Consider the following 19,258-nt stretch of genomic DNA (forward strand, 5'->3'; position numbering starts at 1 on the left):
ATTATATAATATACATATCTAGTTTACGCAATAAATAGATCAACAAAGGGCCCTAAATGAACAATAATGAGGCCTGATTTATCTGGTCAACAAGGATACATTTCATTTCTATTCTTATATTAAAGTCTTTCAATTGCTATTTCAAGTTAGTTATTAATTTGAGAGAGTACAAGAGAAAATATCTATTTTACAAATTTAATGCAATTTTACGTTTTGCTTATGGTGAGAATTATAATTTCAAATGTTTCAGGTGAAATAATGTTGAGAATGAAGTAATAATCAGGAAAGTACCGATTTCATTAATATTTTTATGCTGATTTATTTTAGTTATATTTAAGAAAAAAAGCTGTTATTTTTGTTATAAATTTTAATCAATAAAACTCAATATAACACTGTATTAAAATTATAATTTATTTCGTTATTGTAAATTATTTAAATAGCACAATCACTTCTTTCAATTAATTAGAGTAAAGTCTCTTGTATTTATGAAACATTAATGTTTCTGCACATTAAATGTGCTCATTTAAAATTTTTAAGTGAATTATATATTTGCAAATTTATGTTAAAATTTGCTTTTGATATTTGTTGGTGAATTCGCTTTATGTTATAAACAATAAGTTCAGTGCATCGGAAAATATTAGGTAGACAATAACATTTTATAAAGAACATATTTAGTCAGGAAGTTAAAACATATTTAGTAAAATTTGATTAATAACATCTTATATAGCAATTACTGTGAGATTTTTAAAAATAATATGAACAAATAAATGTATTAAAAAAAGATAAATTTCAAAGCTCTGATTGATTGATGGCGCTTTCAAAGCTAATATTTTCATAAAAATCTTTAACAAATGAAGTACAAGATACTTTAATACTAAACTGAAATACCAGGAGTGAAATAATATAAAGAATTCCATAAAGCTTTTGTCTTGAAGACTCAAGGCTGAAAATATTTTCTGTGACTTCCTTGATGCCAGAGACTCATTTAAAATAAAAGAGAATACACGACTCTATTAATTTTTCCTTCAAGCTACAAAAGTTACTTCAAGGTAGAGAAAACGTCAGAAAAATTAAAATAAATGATCGGAGTTGCATTTAAAATTGTTTTGTTCTTTAGAATATGCATCATACAAACAGGTTTTGTACACGTAATCATATTTTTCTATCCTTGTAAAAATAGAGTAAAAATTCTGAGCATTTTTAGTGACTTATCTTCAACACGGAATGTATTTGAAACAAACCACCGTGAAATTCCTTGTTAGTAAAATAGCATATGAAGTCTAAAAAGGCTTATAATTAGAATTTACAACATTAACTAAGAAAGTTAATTGGAATAAACAATGCATGAAACTGGGTGTATTCTCATTTGCCTCGTTCATAAAAAGGTTAATTTTGTGCTAGGAAGGGAGTCCCAACTTCGTCTTATCTTCCTCATAGATCCGACAAGCAGTTTATTTCCGGGATGGGAGCATATGTATGTGTCGTATAAAATAAATTATCTCTTAGCTCACATGATTTAGAAGCTAGAAATCTTCATTTCTTTACAAAATTCAAAATTTTTCATGATATTAATTCATTTTTTAAATTCTTTTTATGCCTCAAAAATGCTTACATTTGTAGGATGCTTCACAAAATGTTAGAAATTAAATTTGACTCTACATTTTAATAAAGAAACTTTCATTTTATAATTATCCAGATGTTAAAAGGTTTTATTTTGTTTCACAATGATGAAAGTACGTTCACTATAATAAAAAAGTCGGCATTCAATGCTTTATTCCGATGATCATTCATTCTTTTACTTTCTCGTATTCGTAGAACAGGCATACTAATCGTCAAAAAATTCGAACTCGGGATTTTTACGAATATCCACGTTTTGAGTTCGAGAAAGCCATTTTTAGGAAATGCCTGTTTGTCAGTCTTTGACAAAGATAACTCAAAAGTGCTTTGAGCTAGATGGTTGAAATTTGGTATACGGTCTTTACATCAAATTTGAAGGTTTCTATCAAATTTTGAGTAAATTCTGTTTCAGAGCAAGTCCGATAGATTCAATATAAGTTAACACGATAATTACAAAATGAAGAGATCTAGATAGATAAAATTCTGTATACATATTTTACTTACACAGTGTAGACACATATCAAATTTACAACCAAATCCAACAGGAGGTTGATCGCATGTCGGTCTCTACTTTCAGAAACAGATCAAAACGATAGCCAAAATACGCATTGACTTAAATATATCGATTTCAATGACTGCAAGGATTTCGTGACTGCAAGTGTGGTTTTGTGTCATTTTTTTTTTAATCGGTTGAGTAAAACGTGACTAAAACTTAAATTCAAACTTCCGATACGAATAACCGTATGCCATGGATTAATCGCCAAATGATTCACCACGATAGATACAATAAAATTGCTAAATTAACGCCAAAGGTTAATACTTCGTAACTATTGTACGCCTAATGCCATGCAAGACGTTCTCTTGTATAACAAATTTATTAGGGAGTATGCGAGAAAGTTTTATGGAGACCACTCACGCTGGTTTCTGAAGCATTCATTCGAAAACTATTTGTTCATCAATTAACATTTAGGAGCATAAAGAACTTTGGCTCCTAAGTTGTACTCATAAAAAACTAATTTACCAAGTTTCTTAAACATAATGAATCATATTACTTCGCTTATAACAGTGTTTCTCAACCTTTCAGTAATCGGGGCCCAGTTTTCAATCATAATTTTCATCGCGCGCCCCGCTTACAATAAAATGTATACAACAATAATGTAAATTGAGTATTTTGAATTCTGTTTTTAAATTATTTTTAACTAATTGCCAAAACAAGAGTAAAAGCGAGCCAACGTTGGCGAGAAACCACACCTTGCATTTTGGACAAACGGGCGGTGAACAGATGAAGCGAATGAAAGCGGGGAAATTTTAAATATTATATTTGAAATGAAAGCCAAACAGAGAGATAACGTTAAAAGAGTATGAAAGTAGAAAAATTCGTTAATGAAAGTTAACATAGACGGGGTGAGCTAAATTCAGAAACTGGGAATACATTTTTTCGAATAATAAAAGAAATAAAACAGAAGCATGATTAAACAAAAGAGAAAAAAATTGTGGAAGGGAATCAACACGACCGATGCCGCCTCGAGCATACGCGGAGTAAATGTTTTCTCATAGGAAGAAGGAAAATGTTCGATAACGCAAGTTTCAAATCCAGCCAGTCTCATTCGAGTCGATCCTTTTATCGCTATTGAATCTATCATGAAAGTGTATGTTATATATGTTTTCGTGTTAATTGCAATTCACCATATTAAATATTCACGGCAGCAGATTTATACAGACTCATGGATAAATTTTAAGCGGAAGTAAGCGAATATTAGACGACGATCAAACATCAATAAGTACACTTAATACTTACATTTTGGATATACTAGTACTGAAGTAAATGAAGAAGAAAGGCCCCTGTGTATTGTTTGCTCAAAAATGTTGGCCGGAGACAGCATGAAACCTAATAAACTTAAACGACATTTGGAAACGCTTCATAGTGAGTACATCAACAAACTCAGAGAATTTCTCGAATTAAAATTAAAATCATTTTTTAAAGAAACTTTGTCTGTGAATAAAAAAGCTTTAATTCCATCTTACAAAGTTCACATAAAATAGCCAAATGTAAAAAACCTCACATCATTGGTAAAGAGCTTATTTTACCAGCAGCAATTGAGATTGTAGAAACTATGTTTGGAGACAATTTTTAAAGACAATTGCAGTCCCTAACCTCTTTCAAATGATACTGTTGCTCGTCGAATTGGCGATATGCTGAAAATGTACAGCGTAAGCTTTTCTTGAAGTTACGTGACAAATTATTTTCGATACAGCTTGACGAAGCAACAGATAGTAATAGAGATGCTCATTTAATTGCCTATGTTCGAATTTGTGATGATATGTAGTAATAGAAGAACTACTTTTCTGCCAACCAATAGAACTCAAAACAACAGCGCTTGCATTATTTGCTATTTTAAACGATTTTATGAACGAGGCAACATAGAATGGAAAAATTGCGTTGAAATACGCAATGATGGTGCTCGTTCAATGTCCGGAAGATTCCAAGGTATACAAGCACTTGTAAAACAAAAATCACCTCAGTGCACACATTGCATGATCCACAGAGAAGCTTTGGCTTTGAAAGAAATGAGTCCTGGTCTGAATATTGTGTTAACTACGGTGGTAACCATAGTAAATTATATAAAAATGAGTCCCCTAAAATTGAGAATCTTTCCCGCACTTTGTAAAGACATGGGTTCAATATATTCAGCGTTACTATTTTATTGCGAGGCAAGATGGTCATCACGTGGGAAATTTTTGCAACGTGTTTATGAATTAAGAGAAGAAATCGCCATTTTCCTAGAAGAAGAAAATAGACCGGAGGCCGAGAATTTTCGCGATGGTTTATTTGTGAGGAAATTGAGGTGCTGGTCGACATATTCGAGAAATTAAATAACTTGAATCATCACCTCAAAGGTGCAAATACACATATGTTGGATACGAATGATAAAGTTAATGTTTTTTGTAGAAAATTGGAATTGTGGAGCAGAAATTTAAATCAAAAAACCTAACAATGTTTGCAAATTTGGATGATTGTACTGAAACTTACAAGGCTGAAGAAGAACATGCAAAAGTTGTTTTTGTAACCATTGGAAATCATTTAGAAATGCTGGCAAAGAATTTTAAAAAATATTTTCATGCTGACGACAAACTGATAGCAAGTTACGAGTGGGTTAGGGATTCATTTCACAAGACTCCAGAAGGACTCTCAATTGATGAGGAAGAAAAATTCATAGACTTCACGACAAGTGGCGAAACTAAAAGACAATTTAGTAATAAATCTCTATTTGAATTTCGGGCAGGAGTAAGGATGATTTTTCTGCACTAAAAACAAGGGCATTTCACATTCTATAACCATTCAACATCATACCTTTGTTAACTGGATTTTCTGCTGTTGCTCCTTTGAAGACAAGATATAAAATAGAACTGAGAGTAGCTATTTCTAATATTAAGCCTTCCTTCAAAAAACTTTACTCTGCAAGATAGCACCAAGGCAGTGACTAATAATTATTAAATTAGTTTTTAATTTAGTATGTTTTTATTAAGTAAGTTTAGTCGAAATGTATTTTGTTTTCTATGTGTATGTGTGCTTTCCTTTCAGTCAGTTAATCAATTTTTTAAAATAATATTTTCTTTTGGATATCTCGCGCCCCCCTAAGGGGGCGCGCCCCACAGGTTGAAAATCGCTGGCTTATAATATAAATTTCATTACCACCATTGATTATAGCATTATAATAAATTAATAATAACACCATTGATTAATTATAATTAACTAATGACAACACTATAATAACAAATTTCACTTCATAACACCCACCTGGAAATTGTGGACCACAAAGTGTGTCGCAAAAACCCGCCACGGATTTGGAAATGTTTATCAAAATCTGCACTCCATTTTTTTTAAATTTAAAATTAAAAAAAATCGAAAAATCTGTCGAATCAAAACATTAGATTAAAGTCTGTCTAGAACTGTTTTAAATTAGATATCTCTCAAATTATCATTAACAGCTGGTCTCGAAATTATTTTTAAGGTGAGATAATTACGCTTTACTTATTTATCCTGCCGCATTTTCAATGATTACCGTGTTTTCTAATTATATCTTATTTTTATTCTATTAAAAGTAATAAAATTTTAAAGAACTAATAATAACGTACCTTTTCAGATTAAAACGTTTTGATAAAATAGGATTAAAATATTAAATTAAAGTGTTTTTCATGGAAACCTAATTACTCCATTTTATTATATTTTTGAAACACAATAAAAAAAGCGAAAAAATAATATTAAAAAAATTCCATTCATTGAAAGCATTTTATTATTATTCATGAAAATATTTAAAGCATTTATATGAAAACAAATTTTTCATTTTGCAATTTATCTAAAGCATTCGTGTAATCTTCTCGAACAGGTAGAAAGTCTTATATAATTGGGATTTATTTCTTTAAATACTTATTATTCAAAACATCCGTAAAGCATTTCAGTAACATCCGTAAAACATAATTACAGAATTTAGTTTTATTAATCATTATTAGAAAACGTAAGACATCCTAAATCGATTGAAAACGGATATAAAAGAAATAAAAGCAATTTCAGTTAACTTTTGTGAGTCTTTCTCCCCCCAGTGACCTTTCGCTTTCCAAAATTTAATTACATCACTCGTTCTATTTGATAGATTCAAGGTGTTCTTTTATTATATCTCACTTAGTAATTAGCAATCTCAATCAGACTTTAAAAAATTAAATCTATTTTTAAAATAATTCATCTGCAGGGAATTAATTTCGTTTTGATATTTCTACTCAAACATAACTTTCACGGTATTTAAGAAAATTTTGAAAAGAAATCTAAATGATTCACGACAAATTTATTCAATTCATTTTTGGAAAATGACAAAAGGAAACAAATGCCTACGAAATACTACTTATATATCTTCAACGGAAAGGCAAAAACTGACTGTAAGGCGAATGGTTTTATTACTCGACATTATATGTGTTACCAGACAGCATTTATTTCATTGATTGGATGTTTTTTTAAATCTTTCTCCAGTTTTGAATTATTACCTTAAAGAAGTGACAATAATGGTTATAAGTAAATATAATGGCTTATCTATAATCGGAAATTAAAAACCAAAAGTATTGCTATTTTCAACTCAAAATGACAAATCTTTAATAGATATCGCTTGTCTTAAATCGCAGAAAAAAATATTGATATTATTGACAGTTTAATGCTAGATGAAGTTTTTATTATTGTATTATAATGTCAAACAGAAGTTTCTAATGAAATTAAAACGCGAATGAAAATAGCCCAAATACGTCGCTACACTAATTGCAAGAAAAAAAAGAGGCATTTTACTACCAAAACTGATTGTTACTTTATGTTAATAATAAATGCACTTCAATATAATTTAAATTTATTCTGCACTTCGGAAGGTTTAATGAATGCCTTAAGTAGGAGATTAGAGAGAATATAGTTGTCTTCTGAATCGTGGTAAATTGATAAAACGTGTAAATTGAAAATACATTCTTCCTTTAAAATTTTTCTTTTGAAACAAAATTGAGAACGCTTGTAGCTTTCACATCAGGCATTTTCTTGAAGATAGATGCCTCCTCCGAATTTACGAAAAACAGAGAAAAAAAATGTTAACTCTATTCCAAAGACTTGGCAAAATGTTAGACTGAATTCTAAAAGCTGAAATTTAAAAAAACATTCGCAATTCTTAATGTAGGAGAGAATTTAAGGACCACGCAACTATTTCGTTTATAGTTATAAATTTCAGTTCATTCAATTAATTATATTAAATGTCATTTACATATTTTTATAAATGTCCTTCAGTTTTTATAAACATGATATATTTAATGTTTTTCATTTGAAATGAGAATTTATTTATAATTCTTCAAATGACTCAATTTATTATATCCAAACAAATTATATTATAAACTTATATTTTGCTTCATAATATGTTTCATTAACACTGAGTTCAGCACAAAAAGTAAATTCTTAAAGCTATCTCTGTGTCCAAAATGTTTGGAATTGACTGAAACACGATAATTGCTTAGAACTTATTATGAGCAATCCTTTTGTTTATTGTTCCTGAAGAATTTTCGTAACTTCATATCATTTTATTATATATTTTTTTTGTTTTGTTTTAATCCGTAAGACGGGTGGACAATTTTTTTTCTACACTATTTTTATCGACTTCTAAGAATTTCTTCGGTAAAAAATTGTTAGTTAAAAATATCTAAGAAAAATTAAAATAATTTAATAAATTATTTTCAGACATGATACATTTTATGTATTTAAAATCAGCAATTTAATCAGCGTATGTTACATACGCTGATAAAATAGTTGCAGCCTTTTACATATTATGATCATAATTTTGATCAAAAATTTGTTCAGGTATAAGATGCACATTTTCCTCTCCCTATTGAAATAAGAACATAATAAAGATGAATATATAGATATAATTTCATTTTGAATGATTACAAATTCCTCGACAGCTTCTATAGCTCTCTAACTGTGATATGCAAACAACAAACCTTTTGAAAAGAAGTCTCGAAAGTTTAGAAACAGTTATAGACATTTTTCACTCCATTATGATTATCTTTTTGGCATAAATTCCATATATATATATAGGTTTCTTCTTAATAGCTCACTACATTTTGATGTAAAAAGTCGATAACAGTGACGCAACAAGACGATAGAGTTTTTATTTAATACTGAGGTGAAATTTAATTTATGTGTGATTTAAAAGAAATTTAATGAAATTTTTTGGATTAGTTTTGCATCGAGATTTGTATTTTGGTATGTATTTGTTTCTTAAAGTTTACCTGAAAATTAAATTAAAACGATCATTAATAATTAACTAGGAAGATGATAATGTTTCCTTAAGAAACGGAGATATAAAAATTATAGTTAACAATAAATTCATTTTAAAGTTTTTATGCATTTCTGGAACGAAATGTAGTCATATTTGCTTAGAGAAATTCTAAAAATATTGTATAAAATTATCTTCTACAGTAAATTTGAATTCAAATCTTACATAACTTGCTTTGTAAATTATTATTTTTTAATTTTTTTTCTTTAAAACTTTTGCTTTTATTCTCTAATAGTCAATAAATACTTCACAATGTAAATTCAATCCACGTATGGAAGTACTGATCGCTGTTATCAAAGGATTACAATCATTTAATAATTTTACTTTACATAAATGAATCTATCTTAGCTAGCTAGCATGCTGAAAAAGACTTTTTGACGTCGAAATAAGGTTATGAAACATCATTTATTTAATTCCCGTATAAAAAATCTATCTTGTTAGGAGCTGACTGATCTAAGTGAAAATACGAAAACAATCTTTAACTGAATGAATATTAATTTCAAAAATTGTAAAAATGATGTAATATTATTTTCTCAGGACATTTAAATTTTTTATTCATTGAAGTTAAAAAATAAAAACAAAATTGAATACCAGGTCAGAGGAATTATTCGAAACAATTTCTTTTAGCAGAACTAGCTACAGTTCTTAAATCATTTTTTTATCACTTCATCAAATCAATTTTATCCCGATTTCGCACTCCTAAATTTCGCTCAGATATTCCCCGAACTTCATTTTCATTTTCAGTACAAGCTTCTCTAAACTCATTAACGAACCGTTTCTATATTTTTATTAAATTTATCATCGTCCAAAATGCATCCTAAGTAATATTTTATTTCTTTTCCCACAATATTTATTTCGAATCATCGCATTTGTCACTACTATTCATTTTTTATTCTAGTTTATTGATTATTTTGGAGCTGAGCTTGAACCAAAACAATTTTTAATATTTATGTTTCCTTAATTTACTGCATTTCATATAATCTTTATAGAGTCAATTCCTTCTCAGTGATTCATGTGATGAACGGCGCATTAACATTATTTCAATATCTTTTGCAATATATTTGCAGAGTGAAAATCTCCATGACTCAAAATGATAACTTTAAACAACTTTCAGTTAGAACTAGACGCCACACACAATTAGGTTTGTTAGTAGAATGTAATGTAATATGAATGGACCCTTTCGCGCATATTTCCTAACTATATGCGTTATTAGAGATGAAATATGGCGTTATTAGAGATGAAAATAGTTTCATGTTTTTTATTAATAAATTTAGCTAATTACCACACAACATTTATTACATCCGTATGCTTCATAGTACCCATGGAAGATGTGAATGAGAGATTGCCATATAAGTTAGTAGGTTCTCGTTTCACAATGGTGTAAAATCGAGTTTCCTCCACTCCAATGATGGAAAACTATCTCCTAGAAGAGCGGTTGGGCCAAGGCGGTGAATGCAATGATGTTTTTATCTGTTACCCTTAAGGCTCTAATCTTAGCCCCCGTTCTTTGTTGAAAGTAACCGTCATTCTATTAACTCCAGATGTCTGGGTATAGGGTGGGGGACTCAATCCTGAATGTAATTTATAGTATTTGTGAGCAAAGTTTGAAGAAAATCCATTCAGCAGTTCAAACTTTTGAAGTATAAAAACTGACTTTTCTATTTTATTTATATACATTACCAAATAATAGTTCAAGTGTCCATTACACATCTTCCCAGACAAAAAAAAAAAAAAAAAAAAAAAAATGATGTAGCACCATAGCATTAACAACTTGAAATTAGAATATATTCATAATTATGATTATCCAGGGACAATGACGGCTTCATTTGGAGACTACTGTCTAATTACTAAACAATAATTCATATTTAGTTTAAAAATTTATTACATAAATTTTCTGCAAATCACTTTTTTGAAAAGAAAATGCATTAAGTGGTGCTTAAAATGTATCGAATTAGCTAATTCAAGATATTTTACTTATTCACAATAAAAGATAAGAAATTTAATGGTAAAATCAAAAATATTAAATACTGGTATTCAAATAATTTCCCAGTTGGATATTTCTGTCGCTCTAATGTGACTCGAAATTCTTCACTTGGAATATCGATTATATAATCAGTAAGGTAATTCGTCTGTCTATTCATTAATGCTTGCACTCGTGCCGTTACAGTAACTTTTTTAAAAAATTTCAAATCTCCATTCTAAAGTGAGCTCGTTAGACGGCCTGAAACAATCGAATAACCAATCAGTTGAAATGTAATTACTCATTTTATTGTTTATGATTCGTTAGGAAAAATGTGTGATTTTTACTGAGTATTAATTTTTGTTTTATATCAAACAGGAAACTTTGGATATTAATTGATTCTATAAAAAAAATATAAGTTATTTAATCAATTGCAAGGAAGGAAGTTAAAATGTATCTGTTTCATAAGAATTTCGAAAAAACTGGGTTTAAGTGTTTTAACTAATGTAATTAATAATTAGTTATACTTAATCTTAGTAATCTACTGTAATTAAAACTGGGCGAGTGTTTTAAATTTTTAGTAATTTACATATTTAATTAATCTTAAAATAATTAAATTTCTTCAAATTAGAAGGCGATTTAATTTTTATTTCATACTTGTTTTATTCTAGACTATTTTGGCATTTATGTTTATTGAAGGAAATATTTTATTCAAAACAGAAGATCTGTTAAATACGATTATAATTATCTTTAAAGTAATATTTCAAAACTGATTTTAGAATATATTTGGATGAATAGGTGTTGCTATATACAGGCTATAATCATATATGATGACTTCACTCCCCCCCCCCAAAGGCACAGAAAAACCAGACCGCCAGTGACAACATTTGATGGGAACTAAGGTTGAATCCTAAGGGTCATAACCGACCGCAGTGGAACCTCTGCCGTAGGAAGCACATCCCACCATTGGTAGGGAGTTGTCACTTCACAACATTTTGTTCCCACCAGGCCAGCGAGAACAAATCACTATATCGGAAGCTTTTCATCTCCATTTTTGAGGTGCTCTCCAGGATGATTATACGGTTATATTCACAAATTCAGTACTCCGACCCGCCCTACGGCACATGGAAAAAACTGAATGACCGGACCACCGCAACAGCAACACTGGCGGGAACTGTAGTTAAGTCCTAAGGGTCATTACCCGCCACGGCCCACTCCTTCCCGTGGGAAGTGCGTCCCGTCATTGATGGTAGGTAGCCAACACCCACTTTTTCTGTATCCACCAGGATGGCGAGAATCACCCACCGTATCGGAAATTTCACATCCTCATTTATGAGGTGCTCCCATTGTTTATACAGACTATAGGCAAATCCCTGTAATTGCATTTTGAACATAAAGTTTTAACACCTTACAGAAAGGAAATCACAGTTTTATTTTCATACGGAATAACTGTTCAGTGGGGTTTCCTTGGTAACATGGATAACACCCAATTGTAGTGACTTAAATATCATGTAAAACCATGTTTATGCATACCTTCAATTCGTTCAAAATGTAAAGAAATTGTTAAGGCAAAGTCTATGATATAGACTAATGAATGAAGCCATAAGATGTAACTTAAGAAGATTCAGGTAGTCACATGCATTTGGTTATAGAATGAACATTAAGAACTGCGAACATTCTTTCCAGTTGTTGAAGCAAAGCAGAGAATCATATAGATGTTGCTTGTGTGCTCAAGGAAAATTGCACAGAGGATTATTACATAAACAACCCAAAATTTTATCTTCCCTCTGTATTGTATTAAGAAATTTTTTTCCTTCTCTCTTTGCTTTCAAAGATGTCATAATCGTTGAAAATATTTGTTTTGAATCTTATATTACTATTATGTTTTTGTGGGCTTGATTTACCCAATATTGTCTCCTCATAACTTTTGATGCATTTTGTTTCGATTCTCATGCTGCACATTTCACTATTCTAATTATCCATATTATAATAATTTCCTAACAGAGACATTTCTCTTTACTAAAACCAGCATGAGATCTGTTCGGGATGCATTTTTACTCATCAATATTCTTTAGTATTCTTTCACATCGATTAAGATAACTAGGAACTTAGCACCTACAAAAAAATCGATTTTTCCATTTAAGTATAATAAAATAGGAAAAATTACAATTTCAATCAAATAAAATAGGGAAACAGAAATGCATTATTTGCGTAGGTTTTAAAAGTCAAAAGTTGATGAATTGAGTTTTAACGATGAATCTAACAAGTGTTCCTATGACAGAGAGATGGAGGTTTTTGCTTCTTTCTAGGAACATTTTTTCTGTAAATCTGGGTACGCACAGAACAAAATGCATTCCTTAACATCGTATGACTTTATACAACAATATTTATAAATATTATTTATTTGTTAAACCTATTTTTACTTCTTCTAAGAGGTAATATTAATCTTTAGAGGCTTTTTATCATGAAAATTATCATATATATTTTTTAGAATTTCAAATTATACGTCATTTATTATTTTTTAAAGTTTTATTACAATCTTATTTAAATGAAAATGTTCACTGTAGTTATTAAAATTATGATCATAAATTATGCTAATTTTAAAATGGTTTTACTTAAAATTATTTTTTTAAGCGTACTGATTTGTGGTTATGAACTTCAAAATTATAGCATCACAACACAACTTTGATTTGCCATTAAAAATACATTAAGAAACAAATATTTTTTTCTAATATTTTATAATTAAAATAAATCATTTTTTCTGTATATCCTAAATTTTCTATCAGATATAAAATTTATGGAGAAAAAAAAATCCACTTTATTTAAAACTGAAATTTCGATGATTTTCGCTGTCGAGAACACTCCAGTTCTCAAGAGAGTTCTTGGAAGTTGCAGCATGGTAATAGCATGGTAGCTAGCAGCATGGTTCCTTATAAAATAATATATAGCATTTATTTATGAGATTGACTTGAAACTGCAGTCGTTTTAGAGCTTTTCTTAATTTATTTGTCTTGTGACAAGCATTTTACTGTTATCCACAATTCTTAAAATGCATTTTGGAACAATATAGAATTAGACAATTCATTCTATGTTTTCAAAAACTTTCAAGTGAATGCGGAATTCAACGGACTGAAATAAGAATAAATTTAAAAACATTCTCCCTTTTCGAGTGACAGTTATGCAATATGACAATGATCACATTAAATGGATTTTTTAGAGGATTCTTCTGATGGTAAATCAGAAATTTTGCTGTATGAAATCACTATGCTACATCACTACGGCTCTATCAGAAGGAGGAAGTAAAATTAACATTATTTCATCTGGATTTTTCACTTTATGGTTGTTTGAAGGATCTATATGAGGAATTGTATGTCCAAATAATGATTTAAATATTAAATGAATTATTTTATAGAAAGAATTATTTTATAGAAATTTAACATATGGTATTATGGGTATTTTCTTTTTCTAAGTCAAATGCCGGAAGAGTAAATCAACCACACTAAATAAATTTTTAAAAATTTGAGGTTTAAATTATTTTTTATTTTTATAGAACATTAAATATATAATTAAAATAATCATATTTCGTCGAAAAAAGGAAATTTAACTCACCATGCAGAAATTCAGCGCCAGAGCTTCCGTCGTTTACGATAAGTTCAATACTGCTTTTAGAATGTACCAATGAAACCGATGCTGTGCACTGAAGACTCAGAGTTCCTTGACGTAAATGGCTGGGATCAACTACGAAGAAGAGTCGAGATTTAGTTGTCTCCAGATCATTCTGATAAATCTCCTTCTGTCTTTGACGTACATACGCTTCTGGTGCCTATAAATACAAATTACAACCCAAAACTGTAAGAAAAAATCTTCTGAAACAAATAATTTGAAATAACAACCTGCCCTTTCTCTATTTTTAGTTAAGATTAGTTTAAATATATTGACTTCCTATTTTAAATCAACACTAGGGTTATTTTGGGACCAATTTGCTAATTTTGAATCTCGGTCCGATGATGAGGACGACGTCTTAGCTGCCCTTCTCTTTCCAAACGTCCTCACCATAACAACAGGAGTACATTTGACCCCTATGGATTTCATGAGCACTATACCTGCTTACGTGGTGATAAATCGGGCTTTGAACCTGGAACCCTTCGGTCTCGATGGAGAAATATTCCCACTATGCCACTATAAGGGGAAAATGAACTATCTTCTGTTGATTAAAGGGGCCTTGAAGTAGTTAGTATTTGAGATAAAAATCTAAATTAGTTGCAAAATATGGGGAGTTTGCCTTCTTGGAAAATTTCTAGAAGGAATTGTCCCTAGTTTGCGTTTCGTTGGAAAAGCATACACATCTACAAGAGGCAGCCTAATCATCCAGAATAATTTTTTACTAATGAGGACAACGATAACTAATTTTTAAATAATAATTAAGAACAATAAGAATAAACAATAAACAGAAACAATGTTTCAAAATTGAGGGTAGGCTTTCTCCTTCTCTTGAGTTATTTGCCAATGCTTTCTGCATCAAAGTATTTTTACAAATTTTTAATATCATCTGTTTGTGGCTTAACAAATAGTTTAACAGCAATTTGCCTTCGTATCGTGCATGAAATTATTTATACTCAAGCTTTTAAACCGATATTTTATGAGTATCTGATGCAAATAATGTTAAAAAAATTCCTTGCAAAGCATAGTAACTCGTTTATTGCATAATAAATTTGTTAAGAAATACTAAAAGTTTATCCAGTGTCTTTCTTCAACAAACTTTTCTCGTGCTTGTTTGAGAAAATATTTTTTGCAGATCATTCTTGTATATACGTTAGTCATTGGTATAATTTTATCCTGGAAACGCACTATTCAAATAGACTATTCAATAGACTAATTTAATAGACTATTCTATAGACTAATTTAATAGACTATTCTATAGACTAATTTAATAGACTATTCTATAGACTAATTTAATAGACTATTCTATAGACTAATTTAATAGACTATTCTATAGACTAATTTAATAGACTATTCTATAGACTAATTTAATATACTATTCTTAGACTAATTCTAATAGACTGAACGCACTATTCAAATCTAATTCATTTGACTTATTAATAAATATGACAAGAAAATAAGAAGAAATTTCAATATTTATTTTCTGCTTCGATTAGTTTATTGCATGAATTAATAAGAAATGTCAATTTTTGGATTGCGGTAAATCAGTATTTCACTGAAAATAAACACAATTACTGGGAGAAAAAAGATCTGAAAATTTTAAAGATATATCGCATTTTTTAGTGCCTATATGGTATACATGCAAATGAAATAAGTTTCGAAAAAAAAAAAGATGATCTTTTGATTATTCTGAAAGCTTACATTTGATATAAATTTACATTATTAAAATCCGACAAAACTGTTATAGATAGTACTAATTATGATAAGAACCCGACAACTAATAATCATTCCTTTCAGTACATAAAAAAAAACTGTACATGAATTGTACCATTTGTTTTATGTACATTGTACTTAAAACAAAATAATTAAATTAAATATTCTACTTCTAGAAAAAAATGACATAACCAGGGATTCAGTTTATAGTTGTCATAATATTTTACTCTAAAACTTTACTATGACAGTGCTAGTTCATATAGAAAAATGGTTAATTTGACAACTACGCTTCCTTATATTAAGATATTTCCATTACATTATGTTTAAGGAATTTAAAGTCAATGTTCCCATATATTCGTTTAAAAAAAGTCGTTTTACTGCGCTTTCCGTATAAAATAAGCTGCTATTATGCATAGGCAAAACGAATGAATAGAAAAAAGACGAAACTGAAGATTTAAAAGGGATTCAGCAATATACTATATTTTCAGACATTTCTTTTCCTGAAATATATTTTTGAAATACGTGAAATTCTATTCATAGAAACATCCGTGCGCTCATACATTTGGCTGTCTGGCTTATTTCTTTCCAGAATAACGACGTTTTGCTTCTAACGTACGCTTAAATATTAAAGGTTATCCTCAAATATGAAAACGTAACACATTTCTCTCATAGTTACCTTAATAATCATTAACGAAATATGTTACATCCATTGTTATACAAACTGACAACCATTGAATTCCCGACACATAGTTCCATGATCTCGGATATTAATGGATTGATCTGATTTAATGGATTTATCGCAAACGCTATAAACTATCATTTATATATCTCAGAGAGAGGAATTTCACCATTATGCTTTAGAATTCCCCATTGCACAAGAAACAATTAGGTATTAAACTGCGGAAATGTTCCCCAGTTGAAATCTCAAACATTGACCAAAACAGCATTGCCCTTATCTAAGGAATATTCAATCTCGATTTACGCAGTGATTGTTCACATTATGCGCTTATGGTGCTTTTTAGGAATAAGGAATTATGCAGCATTCATTCAGGCAACGGATTATCCAAGAATATGACTACTCGCGATTATCCCGGAAATTGTTAGCAGATCCAGCTAATGAGAACAAACGGGTTCCACAATTCAATACATCAAAACATAGCACTCACCCATTACACCCTTATCAATAAACTCCTTTCATGCTTGTTCAATTTAGAATGCCGGCATTCAGTTACCAGGAAACAGGATGATTGTTCGACTAGCGCATAATAAGAGATTCTAATAGGAAATGTATATAGACTAACCTTATCCCCGTTGATGTACCATGTTAATTCAGCTGCTGGCTTGGAGGGTCCGAAAACGCATGTCACATTCACTGCAGAGCCAATTGGATATCTATTCATTACTCCAAATATTGCAGGATCGCCCTCAGGTATGACTAGAAATAAAAAAGTTTAACATGAAATCATAATACCGCATAAAATAATCATTTATATAAAAGTATTTATACAACAGCAATTCAATAAAATTGTTGATAATACTGGATCATAAAATGCAGAGAACGTCAATAAAACGTTTCAATTTTGCATATAATATTCATTAGATGAATAAGAAATATATTTGGCAGCTTTAAGTGGAAATATTTATAAAACAAATTTTATTTTGTCTACTTTGACACAAATTGCAAATAATATATTTATTCATTGATAATTTTGCATGTAATATTCATAAGATGAATAAGAAATATATTTGGCAGCCTTAAGTGGAAATAAATATAAAACAAATTTTATTTTGTCTACTTTCACACAAATTGCAAATAATATATTTATTCATTGACAATTTTGCATATAATATTCATAAGATGAATAAGAAATGTATTTGGCAGCTTTAAGTGGAAATATTTAAAAAAAATTTTATTTTGTCTACTTTCACATAAATTGCAAATAATATACTTATTCATTGATAATTTTGCATATAATAAAAGATGAATAAGAAATATATTTGGCAGCTTTAAGTGGAAATAATTAAAAAACAAATTTAATTTTGTCTACTTTGACACAAATTGCAAATAATATACTCATTCATTGATAATTTTGCATGTAATATTCATAAGATGAATAAGAAATATATTTGGTAGCTTTAAGTGGAAATATTTATAAAACAAATTTTATTTTGTCTACTTTGACACAAATTGCAAATAATATACTTATTCATTGATAATTTTGCATATAATATTCATAAGAGGAATAAGGAATATATTTGGAAGCTTTAAGTGGAATTATTTATAAAACAAATTTTATTTTGTCTACTTTGGCACAAATTGCAAATGATATACTTATCTTATATAATCATGCATAAGTATTTCATATCATTTTTATATTAATAAGTTTAATATTATTGGGTTATTGCATGACGTAAATATTCCATGAGCTTTAATACTAGGTGAATAAAATATCATTATATTTGTATCTCGTATTTTCCTAACATAATTCCGTAATAAAAATATATTTATTACTGCAAATAAAGCAAAATATATCTGAAGTATCACCGAAATAAATAAACTGAATGTGAAAGATTAAAAGGAAATTAAAGAACGATTTTTATGAAAGGATTTAAGCACTAGAAATACAATAAATATTAGAACTTTATTTGAATGTAATTCATAAAGCTGCCAAGGAAGCTTTTGAATTTCCTATGTATTAACCAGCTGATGAATAATAATTAAAAAAAAACGTATTCAAAAGTCAGAATGTATTTAATATTTTTTATGAAGAATTATCTGAAGATCTTATTTTATTTTACAGAAAACGGTAATAATACGGTAATATACCTAAAATTTCGTTCTTTTGCAAGTATATTCGAATTTGCGTTGCATTTTTTTCGATTATTGTTTTTTCTTGGTGCTATTTCAATGTTAGCGTGAGAGTTAGATAACCTTAAACGATCTTCCCTTGTCTTGCCGAAGTGCCTGGGATACTAATTGAGCGAGCCATCATGACTGTAACACGGGAGCTGTAACCTGTCACCTAATGGTTATTTCCGGTGCCGACAAAAAACCTTCCCATAAGAGGTAAGAGCCCTATAATAATAAATGGAGCCAATACAACTATTTTCCAAGTACTATATCTCTAAGGAAAGCAAAAACACACTTTTTTATGTGTGAATTTCTTATTCATGCATTCTTTTTCCATCCTCTTGGAAAGAGTGGAGTGACGAACTTAAAACGTTTGATACCTTGAATATCATTATTTTTACAAATATTTTTTTTTGACTTTTTGATCATATTCTACTGCAAAATATTAAGAAAAATATCATAAAAGTACAATACTATTTGTTAGAAATTCTAGATTATTTTACAAAATAGAAAATTTCTAATAAGCTAGAGTCAATGTTGTGAATATGAATTATATTACTATTTAGTTTTGTCTGCAAGACACCAAAATAATAAAAAAGGATGTTC

The 19,258-nt window shown here is 29.3% G+C and overlaps 1 protein-coding gene across 2 annotated transcripts in view; it reads right to left on the bottom strand.

The window, feature by feature from the left end:
- LOC129960507 (synaptogenesis protein syg-2-like) overlaps nucleotides 1-19,258 on the bottom strand; it is a 250,103-nt gene that overhangs the window by 83,109 nt on the left and 147,736 nt on the right. For both annotated transcript variants that reach the window (XM_056073983.1, XM_056073982.1), the window contains exons 4-5: nucleotides 17,103-17,236; nucleotides 14,038-14,251 (exon numbers count right to left, since the gene is read on the bottom strand). In XM_056073983.1, the coding sequence (XP_055929958.1) occupies nucleotides 14,038-14,251; nucleotides 17,103-17,236 (348 nt within the window). The remainder of the gene's footprint in view (nucleotides 1-14,037; nucleotides 14,252-17,102; nucleotides 17,237-19,258) is intronic.

The sequence above is a fragment of the Argiope bruennichi genome, chromosome X2 (assembly GCF_947563725.1).
Source record: "Argiope bruennichi chromosome X2, qqArgBrue1.1, whole genome shotgun sequence".
In the NCBI taxonomy this organism is placed as follows: Eukaryota; Metazoa; Arthropoda; class Arachnida; order Araneae; family Araneidae; genus Argiope; species Argiope bruennichi.